Genomic DNA, 21558 nt, shown 5'->3' with positions numbered 1-21558 from the left:
CATTAGGGTAGACATTATGGATTTTGTATGAAAATCCAAGTTTCTTTGAAGCAGTTTTATAGCATGTGACCTTGCATGAATTTCATGAATCTATAGTTATTAGGCAGGAATGCGTCCCCTTGGTTATTCACCTAAAATAAATGCACTACAGTGATAAGTTCCATAATATCAGTTTTTTCCATGCAGCCAGTAGGATATATAAGGTACATGCACAAGCAAAATGATGCCATGTTTCCTCTCGTGGAATCGTCATACTATACAGGGTTGATCATGGTATTACTTATGTTTTATATGAACTGGCAACTAAATTAAGTGCCAAAACTAGCTAATTACTTTCCTACAGTTGCTGATAACTGCTGAAAAAAGATATCAGAGATGTTTGGTAAGCTTTGTAACAATATAAATGTCTCAACCTAGACTCTAACAATTTGTCAAAGTTTCATGCCTGAGAATGATGATTATGTGCCTTGTTACAGAGCTTGTAATCACATACCACTCTCATGGTAGTATCTCCCGAGTTGATGATAGCCATCCATCTACTACCGAAACAGGGAAATTGGCAAGTGAGCTTTACAGGTGACAAAAGAACTTTAACACTCAATCTTTCTGTAACTTACAGTGGCTTTATTTGAAAAAAAAGAAAAAAAAAAAAGAAAAAAAAAAACTGCTGTTGTTGTGCCATCATGCTCATCTGAAACATGAACCCAGTGGACTGCAGGTGTACATTGTCCTTCCCCTGCAGTCCGTCAACCTCTTTTCAGGGGATAGGATGAGAGTTCAGGGGCATTAGCATTATCAGGCAGTGGAGTTGCCTGGTTATATCAGTGACACAACATGAAGACATCCTTTCTCCAAAAAAAAAAAAAAAAAGAAAGAAAAAAAGAATAGATAACAAGAACCTTCTATCTTGATTCAGGTCTGGGTCCTCAGCCAAGGATAGAGCCACTACCTGAGTACACAGCAGTGCAGGAAACCAGTGAGGAACGGTCATGGCGATCAGTTGTCATATCTGGAATTGAACGGAGGATTGACATGAAGGTCAGTACATCATCATTTATCCATCATCCAATCTTTTATTGCCCCACCAGGAACATAGGAACCCTGGGTTGGTCTACTTAATTCCTGATTTTTGAAGTGAGAATGACCAATCTATTGTCCCAGAATGGTATTGTGTGAGCAGTAAACCCCATCCACCCATAGTACGTACTGTACACCTTTATGAGCAATATCTGCTTGGATACTTTCAGTCAGTATATCTGTATAACCAAATGGTTTTTGGTGGTTTAGTGGGTTAAGGCACTGTGACCAGATGGAGCCTCTATGGGTTTCATCTGAGGAGGGAGTTGGGGGCTCTTTGCTTGTACAATGCCACTCACGGGAAAGTGGGGCTGGTCACCATTGCCTATAAATATTAGGAATGGGTAGCCTGTCCCTGGGCCTCAGGGCTCCTTTTTATATGGGCAAAATGGAATTGCATGATGGTACATTTATTGCAAGAAATGTTAAATGACCCGAACAGAGAAAGTCTCAAAGTAGGGCTAAAGATGAACTGGACTAAAACTACTGTAATGTGTAATCTTCACACACCAAAGAGCATCATCAGTATACCAGAAGAAATTCTTGAAGTAGTCAAGGAGTACAGTTACTTGGGGCAAATACTAAAATTAATGATAGACCCTTGGTTTAGGTTATCAAGAAAAAGTCTCTGTGACTCAGACTTCACCCTGTATACCTCTCTTCTAGCCCTACGCTTGGCAGCCAAGTATTCCTCCTTGCTACCATCCTTCTTCCATTCCCAGAAAAGTCTTTTCATCTTAATTGCAGCTTCTACACCCTCATCCCACCACCAAGCTACTTTATGTCTTGGTGGTCCTCTTGTCCAACCACACATTACATCAGTAACTCTCAAGAGATTGTTCTTAAGGGCTCTGTACTGTTCATTAACGCCTCGGTCTACGACTCCTTGTTCAGCCACCACTCTCCTCATCTCGCTATAGAAGACATCCCTTACTACTTGATTTTCCAGCTTCCATATTTTCCTCCTTGGTACATAAGTCCTCTTTTTCATCACTTGTTCTTTAAACACCATATCACAAATCAATAGCTTGTGCTGCAGCACACACTTTTCACTTCCTCTCTCTCTCTCTCTCTCTTTCTCTCTCTCTGTATATATATATACAATATATTGTGCATATACAGCAAACTCTCTTGTATGTGCTGCCACATCTTCTAGAATGCATCATTATCTGTCACAGCAAATGGAGGCAAATTTTAAAAAACTTACAGGATGCTCAAAATTAGAAATCCATGCCATCCGATGGGAGTCCTGCCCCTCAGACACTTCTGTAAATCTCATCACCAAAACACTGCTTTTGATGTTGCGAAATTTGGCAATTTTCTAATTTGTTAACTGTATGTCGCTTTAGCTTTCCTACGTTCAGCATTAATTATATAAATTTTCCTCGTCTTCAATACGTTTCATACTCATATTTTCTAGAGTATCTCGTCCCAAAATGGATGATTTGTTGGTTCTCCCCCCCTCTCCCAAGGCCATCACTCTCACTGTAAGGAATGTGACTGCAAGGTGGAGTCAGAATCCCAGGAGCATGAATGGTGAGTGAATGAGAGTGCAGCCTAGTTAACTAGGCAGAAATTAGATAGTTCTCCCTCTAGTTTATTAGTGTTTTTTATTGCTCTCTTAACCCTACCTCACCCCACCCTTGTATGGGAAAAGAGGTTGGGATGATGATGATGATGATGATGATGTTGCAGGTGATTGAGCCGTACAAGAAAGTGTTGAGCCACGGGGGTTACTATCCAGGGGCTAATGAGGCCATCATCATCTTTTCTGCCTGCTTCCTCCCTGACAGGTCACGCAAAGACTATGATTATGTCATGGACAACCTCTTCATGTAAGTTTTCTTCCAGCTTGAATGAAATTACTGTATTTTAAAATAATGTAGGCCTAATGCTGGAACAGTGATTTATATGGAAATATAAATAAAGTATCAGCTACTTTTATATGACTGGTACTGCTAACTTACACAATGGAAATACAAGTACAGTATATGAAACTTGTATAAAGTCTTAATAAAATATATAAGTGAAACTTATCAAGGGTGATCCATGTATTATGCAACCAAAGTTCATGTGTTGCTGGGACAGCTCAGTCAGCAATACTATATCCTTTTTACTCTAACTTGGCCTAAAACTACCATGTCAACATCATTAATGATGAGTTGTAACAATAAATTAACACTAGAATATGATGTCACCTATAAAGATATGCTATGAAAAGGATGTTCAGGTGTAGTATTGTCTTTTTCTCCCACTAGCAACATGAAATAAGTCACTAAAGGACACAAATCTGAGCCATGTTATAGTAAAAATAGTATAGTGCATACCCTGCATCATTTTCTACTTCCCATAGCCTTTTTCATGCCTTTTACTGTTTATTCTATTATGTTCACTGACTGTACAGTTAATTAATAATTTCATGAGGCAGCCAAAATGACTTTGTTCCTCACATTAGTAGACAGTCCTTCCTGCAACAGACAAGACTGGAGAGCACAATAGATGGACCACCTAATACATTAATGGCACAAAGGTATATGAAACTTATATATTACTTGTACAGGTATGTGCTGACAACACTAGACCAGTTAATTGCAGAGGACTACATACTAATCTATCTACACGGGGCCACAACACGAGGCAACATGCCTTCCTTTGCATGGCTTAAGGTAATTATTATGCAATGTATCATGTGATGGAAAGTATTATGAGAAATACCTTGAGAAGGTCTGGCCATTTGGAGGGAATGGAGTGTAGGTGAGGTGGAAGGGGATGGGGGAGGCTGAGGATGAGATGGAAGGAAGGACTGGAGAGGTATATATATATATATATATATATATATATATATATATATATATATTCAAGTACTTGGGTAGTGTCATGAGTAAGGATGGAACTTTGGGGGATGAAGTGCGTGAAAGGGTACAGCTGGGAAGGAAGGTTGTTGGTTCACTGAAAGCAGTGATGAGAAGTAGGGAGGTGAGTATGGAAGTTAAGAAGTCACTGCATGATAGTATTGTGATCCCTACCCTGATGTATGGAAGCGAGGCGTGGACCTTGCAAGAGGGGAACAAGTCAAGAGTGGGAGCAGTGGAAATGAGTTACTTGAGAGGAGCATGTGGAGTGACATGGAGGGACAGGTTGACGAATGAAGAAGTGAAGGAACGTTGTGGGGTGGATGTGGATGTGGTTGACAAGATTAGGAGAAATACACTGAGGTGGTTTGGACATGTGGAGAGAATGGAGAATGAAAGACTGAGTAAGAGGGTGTATGTAGGTGAAGTGGAGGGAGGGAGAGGGAGGGGTAGACCGAGGATGAGGTGGAGGGACGGAGTTGAGAGGTATATGGGGGGGGTGAGTTGGAGGGAGGGTAGTCAAATGGTGGGTGACAGAGCGACTTGGAGGCGTTTTGTCTGCGGCCACTCTTTGCGGGATTAGGGCGTCGGGCTATAGATAGATAGATAGATCTATCGGTGGATAAATCAATAATTATATGGTGTCAGGGTAGGGTCAGGCTCCATATTACCTCACCCTTACCAGCTTACTTCGGCATTTGTCATGTTAATATACATAATACATTCACTGTTATGTCCATCCATCTCTCTCATTCTCCTCATCTCACCCTGTTTACTCCCCTCTCATCATCATCATCATCATCATCATCATCATCATCATATTTCCCAGTTCTGTATTATATAACCATTTTTTTTTTTTTTTTTTTTTTTTTTTTACATACTACATAAATGTAAGATGTGTTGTACTTCATGAATATAGGATATGGCTGTATGATAGGCCAGCCAGTTGCAAGTAATGGTGTGTGTGTGTGTGTGTATGTGTGTGTGTGTGTGTGTGTGTGTGTGTGTGTAATTCACCGGGTCGGTCAGGATCACTTGATGGTCGTGATCGTCAGCTTTTACCCTCCCGGAAGGGAGCTGAGAGCTCATATAGTCCGATCTAAGGGCAAGGCTGTGACCACACACGCACACACCAGTCCCCTTGCTTGAGGGGGACAGTAACCACCCACTTCGTCAGTGAAACTTTTCGCAATGTGTGTGTGTGTGTGTGTGTGTGTGTGTGTAAACTTAACCCATTAGCTGTGGTGGCTTCTCTTCAGTTAACATAAAATCGCTTACTGTATGCTGAAGTATATATACATATATATTTATTTTCCGGTCACAGCGTTCATCTAGCACGTCATATACTGTTCAGTTCTGCCGAGTTGCTCTTAGCTGAACGTATCGATGTAACGTTAGCCAAAACAAAATACCGTCTTTGTAACTAATTCGCATCTTACAGTTTCGATATCTAATCTCATTGTTCGTACATCACGATACTTTAGGCAGACAAGAAAATAATCTACCGAAATAGAAAACGCTAGTTACATGGATAACTGATATATTTTTCGTTCCTGGACTATGCACATTTTACCCCTCTCCTATTCTGTCCTACTTTAGCCTAAACCAACCCATCCTAACCTACTTTTCTCTGCCCTACACTACCCTACCCCAGCCCACCCTGCCCCAGCGTTCCCTACCCTATCCTACCGCTGAGGTCTCCTGTAGGGATACTCGTTCTTCGGTTTTTGCCAGGCTTAGGGAGGTGGAGGAGATTAAGGTGTTGGACATCCGTTCTGGGGGCGGAGAGACTTACAACATCCCTTTGTCTTGTTGTAAACTTTGGTCTACCCTTTCCCTGTCATGAGACTTCTCCGGAGTCGATAATATTCCCCATGCAGTGCTGAGGTACCTGGATGATGAAGCAGTGTCCTTCCTCCTGAGTCTTATGAATAGAATTTGGAGAGATTCGTCCACTCCTGCTTCTTGGCGGGGGGCTGTTGTCCTACCGTTTCACAAGCCAGGTATTGCAGGTCACCATCTTGGTTTGCGTGGTAGGTTGCCTTTACTGATTATGGAATTTTTCCGTGTTGGTGCCGCCTTGTTTCCCTCATATCCTCAAGAGGAGGGAGTGCCTCAAACTAGTGTCCTTAGTGTCACCGTCTTTGCTAAAGTTCAGGAAGATTTTGTTGGCTCTGTTCCGGAGGGAGTGTCTGCCTCACCGTATCCTCGCTATCCACATCCGTTTGGGTACAGGGTGAAGGCTGCCATGGGGGATGTCGATGTTCCAACCTTTCTTGTTTGTCCTGTGCGTGTACCAAGGATGGCTCCCTGGCTCCTCTCAGGGGTGCAACCGTGTGTTTACTTTCCTGAGAGAGGGGCCTTTCCTCACAGGCGGCTCTTTGCTATTTTTTTAGAACATGCTTCCTCTCACAGTGTCTCGATTCTCGTATGTACTGATGGATTGAAATCCCGTGAGGGGACAGGCTTGGGTGTTATATTTCCCGATTTCATTCGTGGTAGGAGTCTTCCCCCCATCGTATCTACTTTTATCGCAGAACTTACTGCTATTTTACTCGCAGTCAAATTGATATTTAGCTTCCCTCCTGTTTGTTATACAGTTTTTAGCGACTCTGCCGATCTCCATTTTGGGTTTTCCCGTCCAATCCTCTTTTGTTGTCTACAGTGTTTTAGAATGGCTGAGCTTGCTAGGGACTGCTTTGTGGTTTTGTACCATTGTGGGCAATGAGCATGCTGACGCTCTGGCAAAGGCTGCTGCCTCTCGCCCATCCTCACCTCTCCCCTGCCTCGCTCAGTGATATTCATCTAACCACTCCCTGTTTGCTCCCACTGGCAGAGTAGGTGGGATGCGGTGGGGGCCAACAAAATGTGTGATATTTGTGGGTAAACGGGCCCCTTCATTTGCCGAGGTCTGAATGCAGGTGAGAGACGGCTTTATGCTGGCTCCGAATGGGCCATTCCTGGTTCTCTCATTGATTTTTAATGGAGGACTCTCCCCCTACTTTCTGTGTGGAATGCTTCGTCCTCCTGACTCTTCGGCTTTTGCTGATGGTGTCCACTGTTGGGGAATTGCGCCATCGTTACCTCTCTGAGCACCGGGCAGGAGAGGGATTGTAGTCTTCTGTTGGTACTTGGAGAGGATGCTTGTTGTGGTGGAGGGGGAAACCTTTGCTTGGTGTAGGCAGCTGCACTACCGTGTAAAATTTAGTATACAGTGGTTTTAGTGTTCTTAGTGTTTTAGTGTTTTTCTTGTTTTAATTATGAATTGTATTTTGTATGTGTGTGTGTGTGTGTGTGTATGTGTGCGTGTGTGTGTGTGTGTGTGTGTGTGTGTGTGTGTATTTCATCTTTTCGAGTGCTTTTATTCTCGTTGTCATCCGGCGGCATATGACCCTGGTTGTTGTATCGCCAGATTTTATTGTATATACTTATTCAGTTCAATTTACCCTACACTAGCCTACCTCAGCCTACCCTACCCTACCCTGCCATTGCCGACCCAACTCTACCCTACTTTAACCTACCCTCCCCTGTACAGCCCTTTCACCACTACATTACTTTTCCTGTTTTCTTCTCTCTACCTTCGGATGATTTTCTTCACCTCTACAGTAGAAAGAAATTTCGAACTGGAAGGGTTAAATACTGCCATCATTAACCCCATCTCTATCAGGGGATCTCCTAAGCTGAATAAAATCATGCGGTCAGCTAGGACAATGTAAAAAAGTTGTTCTCGGCTTGAAAGATTAAATGATTCTGTCCCGTCATCCTAAGAGGGTTTTCTGAAGCTGTAGGATATCGTCAGAAGCTAGCAAAGAGTAAAAGTGACATCCGCAAACCGAGAGCTCTGCGTCCAGAGCTCCGCGGTTGAAGTCCCAGAGGTGGACATATGTTTTGACGTGTAGACGTTACCAGGGCGTAGCTTGGTGGCCTACCCTTTAATATTCTGGACTAATGGTGGTCTAGCCTCGTGCACCTGCGCTCCACCACAAAAAAAATAAAAATAAAAAGGAAAGCCAAGGGTCATGAATGAACTAAAGGACTGAACTAAGCGGAGGAGAACAAAAATCGTAGAGAAGATCGCCCCAAATTTGATGAGACAGTGTAGTATAACTGAGTGAAATAGGCGTTGGATATGACGGAACTAAACGGCAGTTATACCCACCTCTCTTCTGTACCCTGCACTACCCTGATTCAGCCTACCCTACCCTACCCTACCCAGCCCTACACTACCCTACCCAGCCCAACCCACCACCACCCAGCCCTATCTTACCCTGCCATAACCTATCCTACCTTCCCCAACGCAACCATAACCTACCCATGCTTACCCTCGCCTGCCCTAATCGACCCAACTCTATTCAACCCTGCCATAACCGACCCATCCCTACCCTACCTCGGCATAATCAGCCCAATCTAACCTCACTCTGTCAAAACCGACCCGATCCTACCCCACCCTGCCAAAACCAACCCTGTCCTACTCCACCCTGCCAAACACGACCAACCCTTCCCCATCCTGCCAAAACTGACCCAATCCTACCCCACCCTGCCAAAACCGACCCAGTCCTACCCTACCCTGCCAAAACCGGGCCAATCCTACGCCGTCCTGCCAAAACTAACCCAACCTTACCCCACCTGGCCATAACCGACCCAACGCTACCCCACCCTGCCACAACAATCCCATCCCTACCGTACCTTAACCAAACCAGTCTTATCTAACACAGATCGAGTCCCGGAGGTGAACAAAGGTTTTTATATCATATAGACGTTTTATATTTTATATTTTGCAACTTTCAGAGGCATTTACTCAGCTTTAGGAGTCTTATGGATAGGCTCAATCAAACGTATCGAACCTCCCATGTTAGAAAAAATAGCTTACAGAAATGCGTCTCGTACAGAAGAGGCGGAATGGACAGATCGAGTGACTAAGATATTGAATTATGTATATGAGTGGTTTTGTTGTTATTTTTATTATTATTATTATTATTACTATTATTATTATTATTATTATTATTATTATTTCAGGCAAATGTCCCAGGCTTCTAGACTGGCTGACTAGCGAATATTATTAAGTCTCCCGTGGCTCCGTGCTCCTTCCACTCAAGAGCCTGCACTTCACGCATTCCACGCACAAGATGGCGCCACCGCTGCATTCCTGCGAAGACGAGAGGTCAAGAGGACGACACTTGCTTTTTGTTTGTTTGTTTACTGTAATTGCTTAAAGTTGTGATCCCTCCAACTTGAATGCTCAGTTGTAACTATAGATAACTAGAATACGATGCTAGTCACGAAGAAGGGCTATGAAAAGATACAGAGCTCGTAGTATTGGCTGGGTGAATCACTCTTGCGTGATAATCAAAGACGGTGAATAAAACCCACACTTGTAGACGAAGAATATAATTACCAAACAGTTTCGGTGGACACTGCCACCATCTTCAGTGGTCAAGATAGTGAGAGGGAGTGACATACTGATTATACAAGGGTTCCTTTTTATGCCTGTGTGTGGAAGGGTGGGGTAAAGGTGAGGTGGGGTGGGAGTAGATTATCAAGCAGGGGATTAACCCACGGGGGATTTTGGGGGGTCCATTACCGCACTGTTAAGGTGTAATTCCTATCTGACCTTACCTGTGTCGTAGCAGGAAGGGACATGTCTCTTCCTGCTACGACACAGGTAAGGTCAGATAGGAATTACACCTGACCTCTCCGGTAATGTTCCCCCCAAAATCCCCCTTGGGTTAATCCCCGCTTACAATCTCCCCCACCCCACCTCACCTTTACCCCACCCTTCCACACACACACGCATAAAAAGGAACCCTTGTATGGTCAGTATGTCACTCCCTCTCACTATCTTGACCACTGAAGATGGTGGCAGTGTCCACAGAAACTGTTTGGTAATTATATTCTTCGTCTACAAGTGTTGGTTTTATTCACCGGCTCGTAGTATTTTTTTCTTTTAACTAAGATACATGAAATAAGCTGCAAAATACGAGCTTACTTAATGTAAATGAATTATAGTACGTTCAAGATGGAGGGAAGGCATTCTGTATTTTGTTTGTAATGTTATAGTGTCTCAGGATCCTAGGATCCTCTCTCGGCTGAACCAAATTGTCTGGCGTCAGCTGGAAGATGATGCTAGAGTTATGTCGGTTGTGAGGGGGTTAATGGTGACGGTATTGACACTGTCAGGCTCCTATGACTCACTCAGTCGAATAAAATCGTCTGAGTCAGCTGAAATGGGGTACTAGAGTTGTCCCGAGCATCACTCAGGGGGTTAAGATTCATAACCCTCTGGTGCTTGGGACAACTCTAGTATTCCATTCCAGCTGACAGACGATTTTGTTCGGCTGAGTGAGTCATAGGAGCCTGACAGTTACTACACTGTCACCATTAACCCCCACATGACCGGCATAACTCTAGCATCATGTTCCAGCTGACGCCAGACAATTTGGTTCAGCCGAGTGGGTCTGGGGCCTGGGGGGCACTAAATGAAAATATCCAAAAAATATTAAAGGGGGGGCTATATCAATTTTGCCACAGGAGGTATACCAAAATTGGACTTTTTAATAAAACCCCCTCCTCTCTCACTCCCTGTGTTTTGTATATCTCCCTCTCTGTCTGCCTGTGGTGTGTCTGTCCCACCCTCTGTGTGTGTGTGTGTGTGTGTGTGGTGTGTCTACTGTGTGAAGGTGGCTGTGTACGGTTCTTGTGTGTGTGTGTCTTGATGTATGTATGTAGTAGTGTGTGTGTGTGTGTATGTAGTGTGTTTAAGTGTCTTGGTGTGCGTGAGGTGAAGTGTAAGTAAGGGGCCTTGTGGTTTTAAGGAAAGCCTGCTACGCAAACTTCCCTCAGCCACATTTTAAAGAAACCTCTATCACACCGGGACTTGAACCCGGGTCCTCCTGATCAACAGGCCAGCACCATACTGACCATGCCATCGCGCCCCCACTAGGGTAGCGGCTAAAACTTCTACTGTATTTTATTTCTTTACATGTTACAAAAAATGGGAAATTGAACTATCATGCACAGACTAAACTCAATTGTCATGTACCTATTAATGTCGCTTTAGGAGGAGATATCTCGAAATTCCCTGAGCTACTTGGAATACCTAAGCCTGCAGTTTAATGCTAATCATGAACAAGTGCTATGGAAAGAATATAGAGCAGTTGCTACTTATATAAAGGGAGAAAGTAAAAACTGGAACTTAACTGCTAACCAACGGCAGGACTTAAACGATTAACCATATATTACATAAACTTAACACACTGAGTGACACAGAAACTAAACATATGATACAAATTCTTTAATGAAACTTATAATGAGAGTACAAATGACAAAATATACACTGCACAGGAAGACAGTACAGTACTCAGTGGTCGTACCTTCTGTGAGATTGAGAATGAAAGCCTATCTGTTGTACCGGTTTATAAACGGAAGAGATGAATCGCTAAATTTGATCCACAGTAAAAAATAATAATAATAATGAATACATAAAACAATAAAGACAAACCATATAGACTACATGTCCACCCTAAACTGACAAAAACCTGGCATCTCTCCACCTTGAATGCTGAGCTGTTTCTAGGGATAAAGACTAGATTATCATGCAAATCACAATGAAGATCTATGGGGAGGATGCAAAACCATAATACTGACTTATTCTGCCACTTAGATACAGGAACTAAGCAGCAGAAGGACTAAAATTTGTCAAGGTGAGCCAACTACAATGACACAGATGAAGTCTGAGATTATATAATGTGTAATCATGAACTGATTGCATCATTCAGACAAAAGGAAAAGCTATCAAATCTGAAAGTGTAAGTACTATACAAGATATGATTAACCTTGTACATCCATATTCTGAGATATGCTTCCTATATCATAGCCTACACACAAATTCATCCCCCTCAACAGTAATGGTATATTCCTGCTGTCTCCTGACTTCCAATCAACTTATGAAACCTCTCTCCTAATTACAGTACAGTAATATGTTAATGAAGGCTGCTAGTAATTACCTTCAGTATGATAATTCTTATTTAAAGGTAGCAGCAATGGCTAATGAAGGATGTAAGGTATGCAGTCCTTCCAGTTCAGTATACTATATCTCCAATCAGGCTTTATCCAGTGTCTCTCCTACACATGTTAATACCTTCAGTCTTCACTAGTTTAACTCACAGAGCAGGGATTTTTTTTTTTTTTTTTTTTTATGCCATCTCATGATTATATTTAGCTTTGTATAGACTTCTGGAAGTGTAGGGGTTAGGCACAGCCTCACTGAACTCCTGCAATAGCAGAGACTTTGCATAAGTTGAATAAAATTGCCTTCTGGCACTATGAATAAACTGAAAAGGGCATCACAGGGATTGCAAGAGTTAAAAGGGACTCGCTGAGTTTATATCCCTGATGTAAACAAACTACCCATTAGTTTTTACGCACATCCCATCATTTTTTCCAGCCAATTATTTATTTTTTCCAGCCAATTAACCTACTATGCCTGCCCATGTACAGGATCACATTCGACCTTAAAACCTAAACAGATGGTGTGAATATCAGGGGATTTAAGTAGCACTGCTTACTCGGGTTTAAAGGGACATCTTGGTCACCTGGAGATACACACCGGCGTATATCATCCTTATAGCTAATAATTACAACTTACATCAGCCGACTACACCTCTCGATAATGACAGCAAACACTGATAAACACATGGGCATAAGAATTACCATAATAAGAAGTAGACTAACACCGTAATGAATAAAATCTTCACTCATCTCCAGCATCTCTCAACGTTGCTCCCATAATGCACCAGTGACGTCACACTTCAAATTAAACATTTACTTATTAAATTTTAGGAAGAAAATTTCGTGAATATATTATCAGTCTTTTAAACATTAATTTTCGTGCAAACTGAATAGAGAGGTAAGTAACGTGTTTCTTGTTAAATTAAAGATAACCCCATGAATCAGTGGCATCATCATCATCTCTCTCTCTGAAATTCCATACAGAGTACCAGAGTAGGATCACTATTTACTGTCCTGCCGATATATCTCTACAGTTTTACAAGGGGATTTAAAAATAAACGGCCTGGTGGTGGTGGCAGGGGATAAAATTTTGCGATACCAGTCTCTAATCTGCTGCCATTCCCTACAGAACCTGAGCATAATAGACGAGAAATTAGCCCAGGTTGATGCAGCAATTCTTAACTCAAAATTGCCCCGAGAACAACTTTCTGAAGTTTGTCAAACATTTCATGCAACATCCTGTATGGGAAATTTGGATAAAATATTGGTGAAAGAGAGAGAGATTGTCCAGGTGCTTGAGGGTGCGAAAGTGGATGTATGTGGAATAACTGTAACAAAATGGAGAGGAGAAAGTGTGAGAGAATGGGAGTATGGATGGGGTATTGCAGGAGTAGGTGAGAATGAGAGGGCAAAGGAAGGAGTATGTATAGTTGTGAGTAAAAGATGGAAGAGTAGCATAAGACAGTATGGATCAGTTGGGTCAAGGATTGTGTGGGTAAAGTTGAAAGTTGGAAACAAATGTGGGCGATTGTGTGTGTGTATGCGCCAACGCAAGATCGTGCTAGAAGAGTGAGAGAAGAGTTCTGGACAAATGTGGAAGTGTGCATGGAAAAGTTTGGAAGGAATGAGAGAGTGTTTTTGATTGGTGATATGAATGGTAAAGTTGGGAATGTGAAGGTGGATGGAATAGTTGGTGAGTGGGGTGTGCCTGCTGAGATAGATGAGAATGGGAGTGCGTTAGTGGACATTTGTGCTGGGAGGGGGTTGGTGATAGCCAATACCCTCTTCAGGCATAAAATGATCCACAGGTATACATGGCGAGTGATGAGAAGGGTGGGTGGTGAACTGAATGAAAGGAAGGCAATGATTGATTATGTGTGTGTGGATGAAAGGATGCGAAGATGTGTAAAGGATGCAAGAGTGTATAGAGGTTGGGGGAGTGTCTGGAAACTCCCTGTACTGTTGTTTGCAGATGATACTGTGTTGTTGAGTGAAGACGAAGGGGAGCTGCAAGGCTTGGTGGATGAGTTTGGGAGTGTGCAAGAAACGGAATCTAAAGGTGAATGTAGGGAAGAGTAAAGTGATTGTCTTTGAGAGAGGTGAAGTCAGTGAATGTACAGCGAGGTTGGATGGTGAGGAATTGGAAAATGTGAGTACGTTTAAGTACTTGGGCAGTGTGATGAGTAAGGATGGAGGTTTGGAGGGTGAAGTGCTTGAAAGGGTACAGCAGGGAAGAAAGGTTGCTGGTTCTTTGAAAGCAGTGATAAGAAACAGGGAAGTGAGCATGGAAGTGAAAAAGTTACTACATGGTATTGTGATACCAACTCTAACGTATGGAAGTGAAGCTTGGACGTTGTTTAAAGGACACAAGTCAAGAGTGAGAGCAGTGGAAATGAGTTATTTAAGAGGAGCCTGTGAAGTCACATGGAGAGACAGGCTGACGAATGAGGATATAAAGGAGCGTTGTGGTGTGGATGTGGATGTGATAGGAAGCGTTATGAGAACACACTGAGGTGGTTTGGCTATGTGGAGAGGATGGAGGGTGAAAGACTGACGAAGAGAGTGTATGTGAGTGAGGTGGAGGGGGGAAGAGGGAGGGGGAGGCCGAGGATGAGATGGAGGGATGGGGTGGAGAGGTATATGAAAGACGGGGGTGTGAGTTGGGAGCAGGGCAGTGAAATGGCGGGGGACAGGGCGACTTGGAGGCGATTTGTTTGTGGCCACCCCAAACGGGATTGAGGCGTCTGGCAATAGATAGAGATAGAAAATTAAATAACTAAAGCTAACACTGATTTGAACTAATACACATCTGGTCCACAGGTCGTGCTGGAGTCTGCTGCCTTAACGCTGCTTCCTTGCCACACTTGTCATACCCTGCTGAAGTTTGATCTGCCCTGCCGTGAGAAGCCTGACGGTGGTGTGGTGTTTTCCCCTACTCTGAGATGCCTGGTGGTGGTGGTGGTGGTGGTGGTGGTGGTGGTGGTGGTGGCGGCGGCGGCGGCGGCGGCAGCGGCGGCGGCGGCAGCGGCGGCGGCAGCGGCGGCGGCGGCAGCGGCGGCGGCAGGGTGTCGTGTCTTCCCCAGCCGTGAGATGACTTGCTGCTGCTGCTGGTGATCTGCCCTGACCTGCCAAGAGAAGCCTGGTGGTGATGGTGTGATCTGCCTTGCAAGTCGGGTCGCTCCCCTCCAGGATGTTCTGTGGACAAATGCTACTTTTGAATGCATATTTTATATTGCTGTCTCTGTTAATGTATTCTATACTGAAGTGTTAATAATGAAAACTTAAATTTTCTGTCTTGTTTCATTACCTTTTAAACTGTGGCTTTGACTTAATATAGGTGATAAGTATATTGCGCTCTGCAGCCTTGTGTGTTCTGGGGACGGCTTTTGTGATGAGCTAAGACATTCTGATCGCTTCACCAAATTACTACTCAGCCTTGTGATCGTGGACATAAAAGATTATACAATACAATGATATACAGGTAAGCATAAAAAAGGTTATGGGAATTCTCCACCATGCAATCAATGGACCTAAATTAAAGCCTATATTATAAAGCTAAGCCTGAAGAGGGTTGTGGGAAATAGATAATGATGCAGGGTAGACACTGGTAATGTTCACTGAGCCGTGACCGCAACACACAAGAACTGGGTGGCGTAATATATGGACCACCTTGTATAATGAGAGGCCGTAAGTGTGTGCTGACTCACAAACTTGCCATCAATGCCCCGTCATAACTATTACTGTGTCTTGTAGGAAGCACAAAGAAAACAGGCCACAGAATACCTCCTTGTCTCTTGTTCCTCCTACACAAACATACACGCCTTTCACTTTAACTTGGCACAGAGTTTTATTTAAAGCATACCAGAATGTCAGGCAGATCAGTAGCAGAAGTAGACAATACTACAGCCCTACATTTTTTCCACAGCACTCATTCGTGACTAACATCATATTCTAGTGATAACTATCGTTACTACTCGGCAAACTGTATGGAAACTATAAACTATCTGTCTATCCATCTATCTATAGCCAGACGACTTAATCCCGTAAGAGGTGGCCACAAACAAGTCTCTTCTATGCCACCCTGTCCCCTGTCATTCTGCATCACTCCCCCTAATTCACACACACCCTCTCTCATATACATCCCAACTCCATCCTCCACTTATAAGTAATACATTAAAACAACCGTGAATTACTGCCGCACAAGCTGAGCCCTAATCTTACCCAACACAAACACGAAGAAGCTTTAAAGAACAGAAAACAATACCTTGATAGCAGAAGACACTAAGACCACAAGTACTGACAATCTACACCAAGAAACATAACTAATTTCAGTCAGAGACCAAGTGAATATGAGAGGCCCACAGTTCATCACTTCAGCTCAAGATCCGTCCCACCTTTGTAACCTTATGTTGCATCATCCTCTCCACAAACAAAATCGAACAACCGCCCAACACTACACAGAGTATCTTTGCAACATATCCCCTCCTCCACCCGACTCTACACTTCCCAGACACATTCACAAACTCACAAACACCCCAGCCAGCCAAAACTTTCTGCCAAACACATACATAAACACACAGACACCCCAGCCAGCCAAAACTTTCTATACCAAACACATACATAAACACACACACACCCCGGCCAGCCAAAACTTTCTATACGAAACACATACATAAACACAGACACCCCAGCCAGCCAAAACTTTCTATACCAAACACATACATAAACACAGACACCCCGGCCAGCCAAAACTTTCTATACCAAACACATACATAAACACAGACACCCCAGCCAGCCAAAACTTTCTACCAAACAGCATCCTTCATGTGCCACCACCAGACATACACCCTTCAGACACTACCGAACCCAGAGACACGAGTACACCAACCTTCCCTGCTACAATACTAACACAAAATATAACACACATACAATCCCCTGTGATCATACTGCAAAGTGGCACCCCCACACCACAGCACACCCACTCACTTCCTGCACCACACCACCACAACACAGACAATCCTTCAACATAACACAGGGTTCACATCCAGAGGAGCCTAAGATGTAACAAGAACAACAACAACAACTCAGGCCAAGTTAAAGCGAAACGAGTCTAGTTACGAAAGGAAAATTATTTCAAGTTATTTTGTAAGCGCTTCGGGTGCACAAAGTTACAAGGCCACAGGGAACGAACTGCATACCGAGGGTGTAATACTATGGCGGCTTAGGGGGCTTTATACCACCTTTTCTTCAGTGATTTATTGTTCAACCGAGCGAAAGAGAGAATTTTACAAAGCCTTTGCCAAATTCGGAACACGAGTGACCGTGTGAAGGATTAAGAGGGCCCCTCGGGATTCTGGACCTTCCTCCTTCCCTCTTCCCTTTTCTTTCCTCTACACACACACACACACACACACACACACACACACACGACGCTTAAATAATAAAACAATGTGTAGCCTCTATTTATCTGTCAGTGTCCTGATATCGGTCCATATGAGGAGGGATGGAGGATGGGAGTGGCCCGGGTCGGAATGTGGGGAGGGGTTGGGTAAGGAAGCAGTGAAATAGCCATGAAAGATGAAGAAAAATTATTTTATTTAATTTTATTGTTTTATTACTATTCTTTATGAATAAACATAAACTGATTTACAATAGTATTACTGATCGAAGGATCAACAGTAGCATTTCCTTTATAAATATTCATTATATTCTAAAATTTACATTGAAAATACAATCTCTCTCTCTCTCTCTCTCTCTCTCTATCACTCGATATTCATGTCTCCCTCATCTAAACCTTCTTCTTCACTGGTGGAATCCCCCTCCCCCCATCCCGGTAATCCGATCCCTCCTCTTCCCTAGGCTACTCAGCTATCACTATGAAAACACACACACACACAGACACACACACACACACACACACACACACACACACGACGCTTAAGTAATAAAACAATGTGAAGTCTCTATTTATCTATCAGTGTCCAGCAGGGGCGCACCAAGGAATTTTCTAAGGGGGGGTCCCCATTTGCCAGTTTCCTGAAGTTTACATATAAGTTTTATAGTTCTAAGTTGTATATATATATATATTATATATATATATATATATATATATATATATATATATATATATATATATACAGATAGATTTTTTGGTAGGTCGTCAGTTATTTAAAAAAAACGTGTGTGTGTGTGTGTGTGTGTGTGTGTGTGTGTGTGTGTGTGTGTGTGTGTGTGCAAAAAGCTAGGTGAAGAGAGGGGATGGGGATGGATAGGAAGGCAGGAAGGATGATGTTTTGAGTTCAGGGGGGGTAGGTCTGCATGCTAGAGAGAGAGAGAGAGAGGTGAGGAGTGACCACTTGTCCCCTGGGAAGGAGCAGCCCCCCCCCCAGGCCTTCTAAAATTAGAAGGCCTCGTCGGTGGGTAGGTCTAGGTAGTGTTGGGTCAGCTATGGTCGAGAGAGGTCACGCTGTGTGTTCAATAACAATAAGGACGGAAAAACATTGTATTATATATTGCTATTTACATTATTTGTATGTTTTATTAAGGTAATAATGCCTTACATGTGTTGTGTTCCCAGATGTAAGGGAAATTATAAAAATGGACCAGATTAAGTGTATTATCCTTCCCGCAAGATAAAGAACTTGCCTCCACGTGGCTACGTGCCATTAAGCGCGACCAGTTCACTCCAAATCGCAACAGCAGGGTAAGTACAACATTATTTTCTGTTCATTATTATCATAAAAGTGTAGAGAGTACAGTGAGAAGCTTTAAGTCATCGTAGTTGTACTGAATATAAGAAAAATGAGGCCTTAGCCATGCTACAGTCGTTCTATTTTATGAAGGCAGTTTGGGTGGGACGCTCTGGGACTTCACACTGTTAGCTCTGTTGTCACATCGCCGCCGACACACGTGTAATTATTTGTGCTCACCTCTCTCTCTGTCTCTCTCATACTCCTATTCTAAGCTAGTAACTACTTATAAGTGAATTTTAAACACTCTGTATAGATGTAATTCAATAAAAAAGCTAAAGTATAGTATAAATCTCATAAGACTTGTCAACGTTGCTTTCGCGACGGTGTCAGGTGGTGACACGAGGGACAGCCCTGCGTGAGCGGGTCATACTCGGTCAGTCTCCCGCCATGGAAGGTATATAAAAAAAACGCACCTATAGACTTTTACCTCAGGGGTGGTGTGGAAAAAAAGTCGAAAACAAGAGAAAAAATAAAGAAAATACAATTAGTAGTAGTTAACATAAATATGAGAGAGAGAGAGAGAGAGAGAGAGAGAGAGAGAGAGAGAGAGAGAGAGAGAGAGAGAGAGAGAGCACGTGTGTGGCGACGATGTGGCAACAGAGCTAACAGAGTGAGGTCCCAGAGCGTCCCACCCAAACTGCCTTCATAAAATAGAACGACTAAAGGGTGTAGGACCAAAGCCATTACACAGACGTGGCTGGAGCTGGATAAGAGAGGAATATATAACCCTTCATTTTTCCTACATATCTCCACAGCTTTCCTCTATAAAGAAACTGAATCGAATTCAAACGAAATCTGCATTACCTTGTTCACCCCGTATATAAGAGGCCCAATATAATACCTCCAGTATACCATCAATATAACACCCCAATACACAGTAAGATTCTAAGTGTAACACCCCAATATACCACCAATATAACAGCCCCAATATACCACCAATATAACAGCCCCAATATACCACCAATATAACAGCCCCAATATACCACCAGTATAACAGCCCCAATATACCACCAATATAACAGCCCCAATATACCACCAATATAACAGCCCCAATATAACAGCCCCAATATACCACCAATATAACAGCCCCAATATACCACCAGTATAACAGCCCCAATATAACAGCCCCAATATAACAGCCCCAATATACCACCAATATAACAGCCCCAATATACCACCAATATAACAGCCCCAATATACCACCAATATAACAGCCCCAATATACCACCAATATAACAGCCCCAATATACCACCAATATAACAGCCCCAATATACCACCAGTATAACAGCCCCAATATACCACCAATATAACAGCCCCAATATACCACCAATATAACAGCCCCAATATACCACCAGTATAACAGCCCCAATATACCACCAATATAACAGCCCCAATATACCACCAATATAACAGCCCCAATATACCACCAATATAACAGCCCCAATATACCACCAATATAACAGCCCCAATATACCACCAGTATAACAGCCCCAATATACCACCAATATAACAGCCCCAATATACCACCAGTATAACAGCCCCAATATACCACCAATATAACAGCCCCAATATACCACCAATATAACAGCCCCAATATACCACCAGTATAACACCCCCAATATACCACCAATATAACACCCCCAATATACCACCAATATAACAGCCCCAATATACCACCAGTATAACACCCCCAATATACCACCAATATAACAGCCCCAATATACCACCAGTATAACACCCCCAATATACCACCAATATAACAGCCCCAATATACCACCAATATAACAGCCCCAATATACCACCAGTATAACACCCCCAATATATGTAAATAATGCTGTAATTTATACCAGATCTCAGATGTCACTATATAAGTTCTTTAGTAGTAACTGTTCTTTTACCATTATAATGTGTGTGTGTGTGTGTGTAAATACGTATGTGATTTATATATATATATATATATATATATATATATATATATATATATATATATATATATATATATACACACACACAACAGAGTTAGTGAGGCAGAACCTTGACCGCTTCCTGACCACGCACCTTGCCCCTGACCCACGCGGCTGACGTCACAAGAGGATTGGAGAGGCCTTCTGGTTTTAGAAGGCCTTGCCCCCCCTCTCTCTCTCAAGGTTCTGTAGTAGTGAATAATAATGTCAGTGCGAGGTATAACTTAACTGTGATATAAGTATTATAAAATAAATAAAACATTGGAATATATTTATTGAGAACAACTACAAGAAGTCCCCTCGAGACGTCAGCATGTGGAACTGTCATTAATTCCCTGTGGGCCAATTAACGTTCACCTTCATACATGTCTACACTCTTCTGCCACAATATTCGCCATAGATTCCACAATATTTCTCCTCATCTTTACTTTCCAATACAAAGCATACCATTAGTCATGATAATGATTGCACACACACACAGACACACACACACACACACACGGGAGAGAGAGAGAGAGAGAGAGAGAGAGAGAGAGAGAGAGAGAGAGAGAGGGTAGATGGGGGAGGGAGGAGGGAGACAAGAAAGGACGGAAGCAGAGGTTTAGAGAGAGAGTCAGTCAGGAGGTGCTGTGACCTGAGATGCCAACTTACAAATTCTTGATGACAGGCGAATCAAGCTCAAAAAAATAAAATAAAATAAAATAAAAGGAATAATATGCTATTAAATCTAAATATACAACGAATAACTGGTCTAATATTTTTCGTTTATTTTAGCGCTTTGTAACTCAAAAAAAAAAGTTGCATCCAAAAACAGGAACCACAGTTCATATTGACCTGTGAGCATAGCGGGTCACTTATACCCATTCATTGATTGTGTGTGTGTGTGTGTGCCTCATGCCCTCAGG

At 42.7% G+C, this 21558-nt stretch overlaps 1 protein-coding gene across 1 annotated transcript in view; it reads left to right on the top strand.

Annotated features, from left to right (window-relative positions):
- LOC145390092 (BCL2/adenovirus E1B 19 kDa protein-interacting protein 2-like) overlaps positions 1 to 21558 on the top strand; it is a 50385-nt gene that overhangs the window by 13690 nt on the left and 15137 nt on the right. The window contains exons 7-9 of the mRNA XM_080265157.1: positions 917 to 1038; positions 2773 to 2912; positions 3638 to 3743. Coding sequence (XP_080121283.1) covers positions 917 to 1038; positions 2773 to 2912; positions 3638 to 3743 — 368 coding nt within the window. The remainder of the gene's footprint in view (positions 1 to 916; positions 1039 to 2772; positions 2913 to 3637; positions 3744 to 21558) is intronic.

This window comes from Coenobita brevimanus, unplaced genomic scaffold (genome assembly GCF_032717465.1).
Source record: "Coenobita brevimanus isolate Jiangsu-jjx unplaced genomic scaffold, ASM3271746v2 jjx.HiC_scaffold_2816, whole genome shotgun sequence".
NCBI lineage: Eukaryota > Metazoa > Arthropoda > Malacostraca > Decapoda > Coenobitidae > Coenobita > Coenobita brevimanus.
Note: the sequence above shows the minus strand (reverse complement) of the source record. Positions and strands in the feature narration are given on the sequence as shown.